The sequence below is a fragment of the Polyodon spathula genome, chromosome 52 (genome assembly GCF_017654505.1).
Source record: "Polyodon spathula isolate WHYD16114869_AA chromosome 52, ASM1765450v1, whole genome shotgun sequence".
NCBI classification, from domain to species: domain Eukaryota; kingdom Metazoa; phylum Chordata; class Actinopteri; order Acipenseriformes; family Polyodontidae; genus Polyodon; species Polyodon spathula.
In genome coordinates, this window is record NC_054585.1 from 2,049,520 (window position 1) to 2,060,936 (window position 11,417).

The 11,417-nt window shown below is 36.5% G+C and overlaps 1 protein-coding gene across 1 annotated transcript; it reads right to left on the reverse strand.

The window, feature by feature from the left end:
- Nucleotides 1-415: 415 nt before the first annotated feature.
- Nucleotides 416-9,973, reverse strand: LOC121307041 (keratin, type I cytoskeletal 18-like). The gene is made up of 9 exons (XM_041239118.1): nucleotides 9,872-9,973; nucleotides 9,327-9,700; nucleotides 7,941-8,023; nucleotides 7,279-7,435; nucleotides 6,145-6,309; nucleotides 5,265-5,390; nucleotides 3,334-3,551; nucleotides 3,046-3,074; nucleotides 416-1,093 (listed from the first exon to the last, which is right to left on the reverse strand). Exons 2-9 carry the CDS (start codon nucleotides 9,690-9,692, stop codon nucleotides 978-980), a joined length of 1,260 nt encoding a protein of 419 aa, XP_041095052.1. The 5' UTR covers nucleotides 9,693-9,700; nucleotides 9,872-9,973; the 3' UTR covers nucleotides 416-977.
- Between the last annotated feature and the right edge of the window lie 1,444 nt (nucleotides 9,974-11,417).

Below are 11,417 nucleotides of genomic sequence, written 5' to 3' on the forward strand. Positions count from 1 at the left end.
TTATTCCTGCTACACCTGCATAAAATTTGAAATTTGCAGAGGTCCCCAGGTCATCCTGGTACCCTACATGACCGGAGATAATGGCAGCTCTAATGAAAGACGCTTTCATTGCAATCCCTTTATCCATTAACTTCAAGAGCAAGATAGGGTTGTGTTTTAGCCCAAAATAGTGAACTTCCCTATTTGTTCTGCATTCTTCTTACAGGGCATTGAATACCCAGCTACAAACAATCCTGTTTTATTAGCTTCACCTTGCAGATTCCAGAATACCAGTTCATGATATAAATGAGCCATTCTTTTGTAGCTGGGAAGGTGAGGTATGAATGAGCTTGTGTCCATCCTTCTGCTCTTGTTTTATATTTTGAAAGCTGAATTTAATAAATTGTAACACAAAACCAGTATAACGTTTCCATGGTTTCTTTAATAATATCCTTTATTTTTGCTAAAACTACATACATTTTATACCTACCCAAACTAGCCATACAAAACCCATATGAAAGACAATGTAATTTATTAGTATTAATGTGGGTCTTTAACTCACCACTCTAAATCACTTCTGTAATGATGTATCTATACAATGTGTCAAAAGATTAAAAACATATTCTAACTGCTAATGAATGGACACAAAAAAGGCATCACACCAAAATAGTTATTACCCCAATAGATAATAATACGTGTTTGATTTAAAGGCAAAGATTCAATGCATTTTTAAATCTATAGCTTTAGTCAGACAAGTAAGACATTGGCAATTTTTTTAAATTACAGTTTTGTAACCAGAACCAAAGAAATCACATTATTTTGGGTAGAATACAGTGAAATAGTGTCCTTTCCTCTACCCTCCCATACCCTCATGCCAGTTCTTCAATACACCTACAAAAAACAGCTGAAAGATTCCTTGCAGTATACCAAAGTTAAAAAGATCCAGCTCAAAAATACAATATACTGGGGAAACGTGTATAGCGCGCACAGGGTTCCGCCTATTTCTTCTCCACAGTCTCGCTGGAGACTTCACTTGATTCGTCAACGATTTTGCCATCAACCATGGTCTGTGTGACAACCTTCACAATCTTCCTTGTCGTGATATCTGGCTCTCCTGCAAAGGAAACAAGATCACTTTATGAAACAACTACTACATAACTGCTTTGCACTGTGTAACACCACAAGCAAGTCCCAGAGTTTCAGATTGTGCATGCATGGTTCTCTGTGACCATGCAAATACCATTTGCTCTTCTGTGAATATCAGTGTTCTGAAATGAGTTTGTTTTAAACGATATGCAATAGTAATAGAATGTATTTGTGCTACAGTATGTCACAATAAAAAATAAATAAAACAAAGATCCAGATAAACTTTTCATAAGTGGTATAAACTTATAACTCTGAAACAGTTAACAAGGGTTTTATAAACGCCACTGTATTTCTTTAATGAAAATGGACTTTAAAAATAGTCCTAAATGAAACATCCATTAAAACAGTCCTTGAAGTTCCGTTTTTAAATTAAATTAGGCCCACTGTTTTCTAAGAAAAAAAAGTGATTTTCTCTTGAGACTAGTACAGGTTGACATATTTTGTATGTTTCCTAGTTTAGCGGTTTACATAAAGCCCATAAGCTATGTCATAAATCTGATTCAAACAATTCTTTATAAATGTAACAACTGACAAGCCTAACACACAGCTTTCAGACAAATCACATTCATAGAGATTCAAAGCAAGTCATTCCTGTCAACACCTGTTACCACAGCAACCTCAGCCTGCCTGTTCACAGTTTAATCTGTTTCTAATGATGTAAAACTACTGTTTAGTTTACACAGGACTACAATTCACAAGCTATTTACAAAGCATAATCCTACCTTTAACACAAATATATCTGTAGACACATGTTGCAGGAATTTGTATTGAGATATATTTATTTATTTTAGGTATGTCTGTTTGCTCATGTAGGTGAAACAATGACTCTGTCCACATGTTAAGGAAAGATTGGTTGGTTTAGTATTGAAAAAAAAACTAAGGAAGAGGGAGGAACACAGGTCTTTTCTGTCATATCCAAATCAAACACAAAATGAATACCTAACTTTCATGAGGTGTTTTATACATCTTCCTAATGCTTTTGGCGGCACCAGGAACTGGCAAAAGCCATGCCGATGTGAGGTATTAACTTTAACAAAGCATTTATTTGCAGTCATTTGTATACTAAATGGTACTCAAGCCAAGAACAGGAACAGGCTTTAAACTGTGTATAACAAAGACTTAACACGATATTCTTTGAATGCCTATCTGCTTTAATGTGTGACACATCAAGGATAGCTCATGCTGTATCGCTGTGTTTCTTCTCTGATTTGTAAGTCCTTGTATTCTTTTAACATTCATTAATAGGATTATAGACCACGTATTTTTTAAAGTATATACAAGTAGGTATTACAGACAAAGGCCTCACAAGAGTATGTTGATATTTTGTGTATTTGAATTGGAGCTTCCAAGATCTGTACAGATACACACAATGTGGCTTTGTTACAGCAACTCTACAGCAGTCAGGTGACAAGCTGTTCACTGGAAATGAGCCAGCTAACATTTTGTAGGCTGAAGAATTTAAGGAAAAGCTCATAGTGTTTTCATTTCTCACTATTTGTATGTTGTTTGACTACCACATTTTCATAAGTATTAGGACTGTTTTAGTAGTGTATACACATGGTCTTAGATTAAATAGTGCTTCAGAAATTGAGAATAAACTCTTTCTAAAGCAGTTAAAAAAAGGTTTTTGAACTTTAACAAAGCATTCCTTAGAAAGGTGAATAATAGGGGCTCCGAGTGGCACATCCTGTAAAGGCGGTCCACGTGAAGTGCAGGATGCACCCTATAGCCTGGAGATCGCAGGTTCGATTGGCAGGAATGCATTTCAGAGGAAGCGTGTTTCAGCCTCCATTTCCTGAGTCGCTGGGGGGTTGCAACGGTGAACCAAATTGGGACGAACATGGGGGTAAAAACCATTGGTGACCACTAAATTAAAACAAAAGGTGAATAGTGCACTACAGTGTTTTAATATGTACTTACTCTTGGGTGGAGGAGGTGCTGGTTTTTCACTAAAAAGAAAATAAATAAAAAAATGTATTTAAATACAATTAACATTTGCATGCACTGTACATTAGAAAATGCTCTCAAATATCCCTCTAATGTACGTCCTTTAAATTGTAAAGCCTGATCAAATATATACCAGATACAATCTTATCAACACATTGGTTTGTATTGAATCCGTTGTTTACAACCCTCTGTTTTTAAGAAAGCTATGTTCTGAAACCATAATGGTTCTACAGAGATTGCTGTAGAAGGCTGTATACGTACACTTCCTCTCCTTCGAGCAGACGCCTGTAGGTGGCTATCTCGAGCTGCAGGCTCTCCTTGATCCTCAGCAGCTGCTCATACTCCATCTTGTTGCTCTGCAGGTCGTGGCGCAGCGTGGCTAGCTCAGCCTCCAGCTGGGTTAGCCTCCCCTGCAGGCGTTCTAGTTCCACTGTGTATCTGTGACTGGTTTCCCCCAGGTTACCCTCCAGCATGTTGACCTGTTGAAAAATTTGTCAAAAGAACTTTATTCTTGGACTAAACCATGTATAAGTAGCTTCAAACGTCATTGTCACGTTTCTCTTGCTATGTTATTGCTTTGTAGCCAATCTGGGTGGTTCTGATGCTCACATATCGAGATATTATTATTTGTTAAAATCGGTCTTTACCTGGTTTTGAGCTTATAGAGAGAATCCTAAGTGACAGGACTGAACTGAACTGTTCTAACACTAATAATTTCCAAATACAGTTTTACACAATTCTAAATGTGAATTTTTACAAACTAGCCAGTGTTTTGTTGTTGTTGTTGTTTTTTTATTTGTTCTTATTTCGCCTGTGATACCGGTATTTATTTAGTCTGGAAAACCGCACTTCTAAAGCCGAGACCCAGTCACACTTTTTGTGTTTAAGAATCAGCGACATTTGTTTCCACTGCAATGTGCCCTTGTTCAGGACATCACATTTGCTAAGGTAAAGTAAAAAAAAAAAAAGTTATAATAATAAAAAGTGGGGTGTGATTCAAATTAGGTTGAGAACCCCTTATATAGAGACCAACTACGAAAGTTATGTCCAGTAAACAGTGCCTATATTGTTATTTTAAACATTCTCTCAATTGAAGATTGATTTACCTCATCATCCTAACTTTTAAGCTAGACATTCAATCAATATGTTCTGTGTTTCTCTACCATGTGGTAATGCCCTACCTGATATATATTTCAACGTTATAAAAGTTCTGATGTTCCTTATAATGTATACCACTTAGACACAGTCTAATTGATATAGCTAATTAAATCATTTAAAATGTTATTATTTTAAAAAAAATTATATATATCTATATCTATAAATATATATATATATATATATATATATATATATATATATATATATATATATATATATATATATATATTATATATATATATATATATATATATATATATATATATGCCCTATATATATATATATATATATATATATATATATATATATATATATATATATATATATATATATATATATATACCAACCTAAATGCACATTTAGCTGGTAAGCCTCCATTACTTATAGTTAGGGGCAGTACTTTCAAACAATGATCTACACAGTAATCATTTATATCACTCAAATATAAACAAAACGTTACCTATACTATTCTATCTATTTCTATCCTGTGTAAACTGTGGCACTGAAACCAATATCTGAAAGGCTTTCTGAACAATGAAGTGTGGAAAATGTTCTTCCTGTGAAAAGGTCTTTTTAAATGAGTGTTTGCCCTTGTCAACGCATGTCTAATGTCTATCCTGAGCATTAATAGGGTTCATTCATTCAGAACAAAAGCAGTAAGTTACATCTAGGAACTGAACCCTGTCATGATACAATACCCATGAAACAAAGCCAAGCTTCCTCTAGACTTACTTCAGGTAATGCAACATTTCCTTTATTCCATTCATAAACTCTACTGAAATCCCTAAACTGTCATCTCAATCTTTTAAAGCATTAAGAATGTACTGTATACTGATAAACTGCACTTCACTGAAATGGAAAACTAATTTCTATAATTTTTGATTAGCAACTTTTGTCTCAGCGACAAAGACTAATGTTTGTGTATGCATGTCTGAGAAAACCCTATTTTGTAACTAAGGTATTCCATGCTAGGTTCTTCACTGTTCTGCTTTTGGCTTTCTTATTTCAAGTGGGTCTCGGTGTGTTTTAATTACCTGCTTGCGCAGACTTTCCAGCTCTACCTCCAGGGACTGCAGGATGCGCCTCTTCTCATTAATTTCATTCGTGGCACTCTGCAGGGCTCCAGTGTTCTGCTGCACCTCCAGAGCGACAGTCTCCATCTGTGTCAGCAGGGCACATAACACACAACTATACAACCAGCCACAGACTATTCAAACAACTAACATGTGAGAGGAAACTGAAGTGAGGTATGAGCTGGAAATGAGTGAGATAATGTTGTGAGAGTCTCTTTCTATCAAGTTCTAAGAATATTAGGTTCAAACTCAAGACATGTGGTTATACCTTTCTAAGATTCAAAATGGTAGTATTTAGGAGGCCAGTGGCGCATTGCAAATATGAATATATGAACAATATCAATGGAGGAAGAATTAAATTGAACAAACCATTTTATATGACCAACTCAACTTTTTATCTAGCAATAAACTAATAGGGTATAGGTCTAACATATTTAAGAGTAAGTAACGGGGTTCCCAAAAAGATAACGTTACAGCAGAGTTCCCAAAAAGATATCGTTATATGTCCCCATGTGTTGCTACAACTGGCTTTTCTGTTCCGTAGCACATCATGTATTGTTATTATCAGTGCACTAGAGCAGATATTTCGAAAAGAGCTTTGAAACAGACTTTAAAGTTACTAGTGTCAAAAGTTGTCAGATGTTAACCATGAAAAGACAAATTATAGCTACATTATTTAAACAGTTGTTGCAACTGTCATTTGACTCATAATGACTGGTGAGGGTGTAGAGAAGGAAAGGCTGAAGGATGATAAGAGCTATTATTCACTGACACTGCAACAGGCACCACGAGTGGGCGTGGAATCCTACAGAATGTGTTTTTGGACATTTTGATTCCTCACCTTTTTCTGGTACCATGCTTCTGCATCTTCCTTGTTCTTCCTTGCGACGTCTTCGTACTGGCTACGCAGTTCAGCCAGGACAGCAGCGAGGTCAGGACCTTGAGCAGCATCCACCTCCACGCTCACCTGCTCACACGACAGGCGGGCCATAATGGCAGCCACTTCCTTTAGAAAACAGAGGGAACATTGGCTTGTCAGTTAACAGCTCAAGTAACCTGGCTTCCTCCCAGGTATTATGAGCCTGAGCTGTGAAATGAAATGTCCTTCGGGATGTGAGAACTTAAAATAAATTATTAATACACATTCATTAAATAGTTACCAGTACAGGGGTAGAATGTACCTGCAGTTGTATCAAATTACAACCACTCTATTACTTATACTCTGCATGCACAGGTCTAGAATAATAGTTAAATTATCCACCCTTTGTCCAAATAGCCATAAGCTTGTTGACACGTTGTTTTATCTCTGTGTTGACTTACTATGTTTAACAGTACCTACACTTCAGTTGGTTTTGCGGTCATCTCTATTTACCATTGGATATAATGTAAAGGGACATCAGGGATTTTCTCCACCCTTCCAAAGTTAACCCCTTCTGCTGTTAATTATAATTTCTTCCTTTTATATCTGAATCCGCTTTGTTCTAAGTGGCATAGAAGCAAAAGCTTGCACAGGCTGAAGCTCAAATTACAACAGCAATTTTTGGAAGACCCCCACGTCTTTTGAGTAGAATTATACAGGACTTACAACGTGGATATACAAACTGGGTGTGCCGGTGTACTGGTTATCATTAACGGAAAAGCCGTGAGGAAACATACATTTTGTTTCTGTGTGCATGGGATCAATGCACTTATGGAATTATGTTCCAGAGATAAGAATTCTTATCTGGTAATTCCCATGTGTTTTTAAGTGTAGTTGTGTAAGAGGTCATACGTTTACTGTACCCTTTTAAGTGACTCTAAGTTAAATTACTTTTTAAAATAACATAATAAATGTTACGGCCAGATAAACATTTTTGTACCTTACGCATTTTCCAGTTCCAGTTCATGAGCTTTGGTCTTAGGAAACAGCAGATAGTCCATGTTATGGTTTCTTCAGCGCTCCCTCCCTTCGCTCTGTGTCCCGCTCTTTGCTTACCTCCTTGTGGTTCATCTTGAGGAAGTGAATCTCCTCCGTCATACTATCCATTTGAGCCTGCATGCTGCTCAGGATGCCCACATGTTCAGCCTTCACCCTCTTCAGGGCTTGGATGTCTCTTTCCACTGACTGGGTGAGGTCACACTCTGTCTCCCACCTACGATCCCCAGGAGAAAGAGGTTTTTATTAAAGGAATTCCCACACTCTGGAAGTGCAGAAAATGAAATAGTAACAAGATGATCAAATTAGAGAGAATTTACAGTGAGGTTCAGAATTTGATTGTGGGGTCCTTTAACACCACAACTCCCAATTATTCAGAAAATCAATGTTCTGCTTTTTTATAGGCTTCAGATTTCTAGAAGCATCAGATATTTGTGTTGAACCACCCAGGTTCTCTCTGTTTGTGTCTTTTCAGTTAGACACCATAGAGCATTAGTGAATGATGAAGGACAAAGAGGGCATTGAGGGATTCTGATAGCTGTAAATCAGTATATAGGGCTACAGTATATGTAGGAGTAAGGTTGTGGTTTCAGAAATGTTAGGATGTATAGAAATTAAAAGTTGAACTGAAAAAAAAATTAAAATTGCTACTGATGCCAACAAAGGGTAGGGAAACATTGAGCTCATTTAGTTTTTTTTTTTAAATTTTAAATTATACTTACTTCATTCTGAAGTCATCTGCTGCCAGTTTGGCATTGTCAATCTGCAGTAAGATTCTGCTGTTATCCAAGGTCATCTTTCTCACCTGAAAAAAAAATATATATATATTGGATTTCATGGTGGCGTGAGATGTCAGCTAGAAGGGTTAAAAATAGTTAAAAAACAAAAGGAGTTTTTTATTAGCGTTTCATTAGCTACAGTTGTCAGTTACCGAAGCGAGGGTTACCATTGAAACATTTTTAACACCAAACGTCAGTCACAGTATCAAAAGGTAAACAATGATGAAACTGCTACCATTTTACAGTTTGATTTTCACTTAATTTAAACAAGAGCTTTGAAAACCACGTATCGGGAAAAAGAAAAAGCAAGTCCTTTACAAAGTTTAACTTTTGTCGCATTAAATAGTTGCAAGTCAAGTTAAATATTGAATAGAGGCTGACATGGTGCCCATAAATACCAGCCAGGTGTAGAAGAGTGTTTTGCTTATGTGTGCCACATATCACATTACCTTCATATATCCATTACCTTCATCATCACATGACCTTCGTGTATTACATGACCTTCACAGTATGGTAAACCTGTTACTTCCTAAAACATGCGTAACTAACATTTCAGAGTTAGAACTGTTAGAATGTGCATGTCTTACTATAAAAACAAGTTTGGACTATTTTAAATTTAGCAAAATAAATATTTGATGTAATGATGCTGGACTACACCTTTATTTTGTTACACACATGCTCATACAACCTAATATCAGTCTTCTAAGAACTTTGCATAAAAATAAAAACACTGCAAGCTACCAGTTATGTGGATTTCATTTTTTGGTCTTCAGAAAGAATCAGATACATTTAAATGAAACCCTGTAACCCTTCTAGGGAGGGGCTAACATAAAGCTGCTAAAGCCGTGCTTATCTTAAAGATCACGTTTGGAATTTAACCCTTGTGTTTTCTCTTTACAGAGCTTGCTACTGTGTGACGCTTGGCAACGGCAGCAACATTTGCATTTCTATATCCTACGACATGCTTTCTCGGGCAAATTTTTTGAGAAAAAATAAAACATTTGTATCTAAAACTAGCAAGAAACCAAGTTGGATGGTATAGAGCCACTCTACCTTTCAATGCTCTGGTTCAAATCCAGTTCAGGTGACAATTAAATCATAATTCATCCAAAACTATTAAACACTCAATAAAGGTGGATTTAAAAATACTAAACAAGCTCAAATTCAATGACCTCACCTTTCCTGAGTGCTACATGTACAATCACCTAATAAATATCTATACAAATGTGTAATTATTGTGTAAGTGTCCAATATCTTAACTGGGTTCGACACATACTTGTGTCCATCAAACAAAAACTAAGCTTAGTGCCTCTCATCGAAGGGACTCACCTCTTCGTTGAGAGCATGGGCTTGTGCCATCATGGGGGAGAAGTCCCTGTACTTCGGGGATTTCTCAGCCATCATGTCCCTGATCTTGAGCTCCAGCTCCTGGTTGGACTTCTCCAGGAAGCGCACCTTGTCCAGGTAGTTGGCCAGCCGGTCGTTCAGACACTGCATGGTCTCCTTTTCATTGGTGACCCCCATCCCGTTCCCTGTGAGAGGATTCAATCCATTCCCAACGGTGGACAGGGAGAAGGAGCTGGAGGAGGGGAAGGAAGCCTTCGACTGGGTCCACGAGCTGTCTCTGAGTGAGCGGCTGGAGTAGGCAGGCTGGCGGCTGGTGGAGTAGCTTCTGAGAGACATAGTGGATGCCATTGTAGCTTCTGTAAAACAAATAGAAGAAATCTGAACTATGAAGAAAGGCACCAGAAACTGTATTATAATAATACATCTACAACAAAAGCAAGAACACAAAACAAACAGCAAATACATTAAACACATAATCAAATACAAAGATATGGGTGCATTTAGATGAGATCCTGTACTGTACTCACTGAGTTTAGAGCCTGAGATGCAATACACAGTATCCCTCAAGGTATGGTGAGCTCTGTCCAGTAGCTGCTCCACTGCCGTTCATATATACTGCAGGGAAAAGTACTTAGAGGTGGAGCCACAGTCACTTCTGCTTCTAGGAAGGGGTTTGTCACAGCATGAAGTGTGAGACATCCTCTCATCTGAACGCATGACTGAGGTATTGAATAGGAGTGTCTGTTACAGTACATGCAGTCTGAGATGAGAAGAATAAACGAAAGAATAAAGAACACTTGATGAATGATTTCTATGATAACAGAAAAAACAACGAATTAGGTGCTGTACTTCTAAAGCTATATTGCGCACTTTGAAACACTTGAAAAAAATAAACATACATTTTACAAGCGTAAAAAGGAACTGGATCAACTACATACAGGATTTCTAAAGCCTTCTTAAATGTTAATCCATAACAATCAATCATAAAACTTATTGTACTGCTAAAAGAAATGTAGTATTAACAATAGATACTGTATGTTTCATTATAACACAACAGACATTAACATAAGTAATGGGAATATTTTAGTACAACTAAATCTTTCAGGCTTATCTTTTCATTGAGCTTTTGTTTAATGTACAGTATATATTTGTTTCCACCAAAAAAATTCACAGTATTGAAATTAAGGGTGTGCCCTAGTACAAGCACAACCTGGTATTCATAACGAGTGTGGACTTTTTTCTGAGTACAGGTAATATACAGGTAATTTCGCTATTACTTATTGCTTGAAGAAATGACATGGGTGGTGGTGGACATAGTTAGTGTACCCACTCACTCTTTTATAGAGCTTGAAATGTTCCCATCCTGAAACCGTACTACAGACAACACAAATGCCACTTTTGTCAAAGTTCATGATATTGTAATTTTGATTGAGAAAAAGACCCCTGTTAGACCACATTTCATTCATACAGCACACTGGGAGTAAAGAATTTAGAAGGCAAGCATCAAAACTTTATAATGCTACTCCAAAACAGCAGGGTAAACAATGACGCATTCGCTACAACATTTATTTTTTTGGTTTCAACTCATATAAAAAACCTTTGAAAAGCATGTTGCAGGAAGATGTAAATATGTCCTTTACAAAAGCGTTCTTCTATAACTTTTGTCACATCAGTTGCAAGTGTTGCAAGGTGCATATATATTGAAACATGTCCATATGATAAACAGATACTGCACAGCTATAGCAGTCTTTTGCTTACGTGTGCAGTATCACATGACACTTACACAAAAGTATCTGATAAGGCTATATATATATATATATATATATATATATATATATATATATATATATATATATATATATATATATATATATATATATACATATATATATATATAAAAATACACCGATAAAGACATTAGCTAAAATGGTTGTTTTAAGTTCATGATTAACCCTGTGCGATCCAATGTCGGACAATTTTTCCTTTCCAGTCCAATGTCGGACCCTGTCCCATTTTGTCCGACATCATCAAAAGATGTAAAGCACAGGTCTCTAGTCCTTTTTTCTCCGGAAA

Excerpts from the sequence above, each read along its gene's own strand:
- LOC121307041 (XM_041239118.1), bottom strand. The coding sequence starts at position 9,692 with ATGGCATCCACTATGTCTCTCAGAAGCTACTCCACCAGCCGCCAGCCT. Across the intron at positions 8,024-9,326 it reads CCCATGCTCTCAACGAAGAG|GTGAGAAAGATGACCTTGGA; the intron begins GTGAGTCCCTTC and ends TTTTTTTTTCAG. Across the intron at positions 5,391-6,144 it reads AAGCATGGTACCAGAAAAAG|ATGGAGACTGTCGCTCTGGA; the intron begins GTGAGGAATCAA and ends CTGCTGACACAG.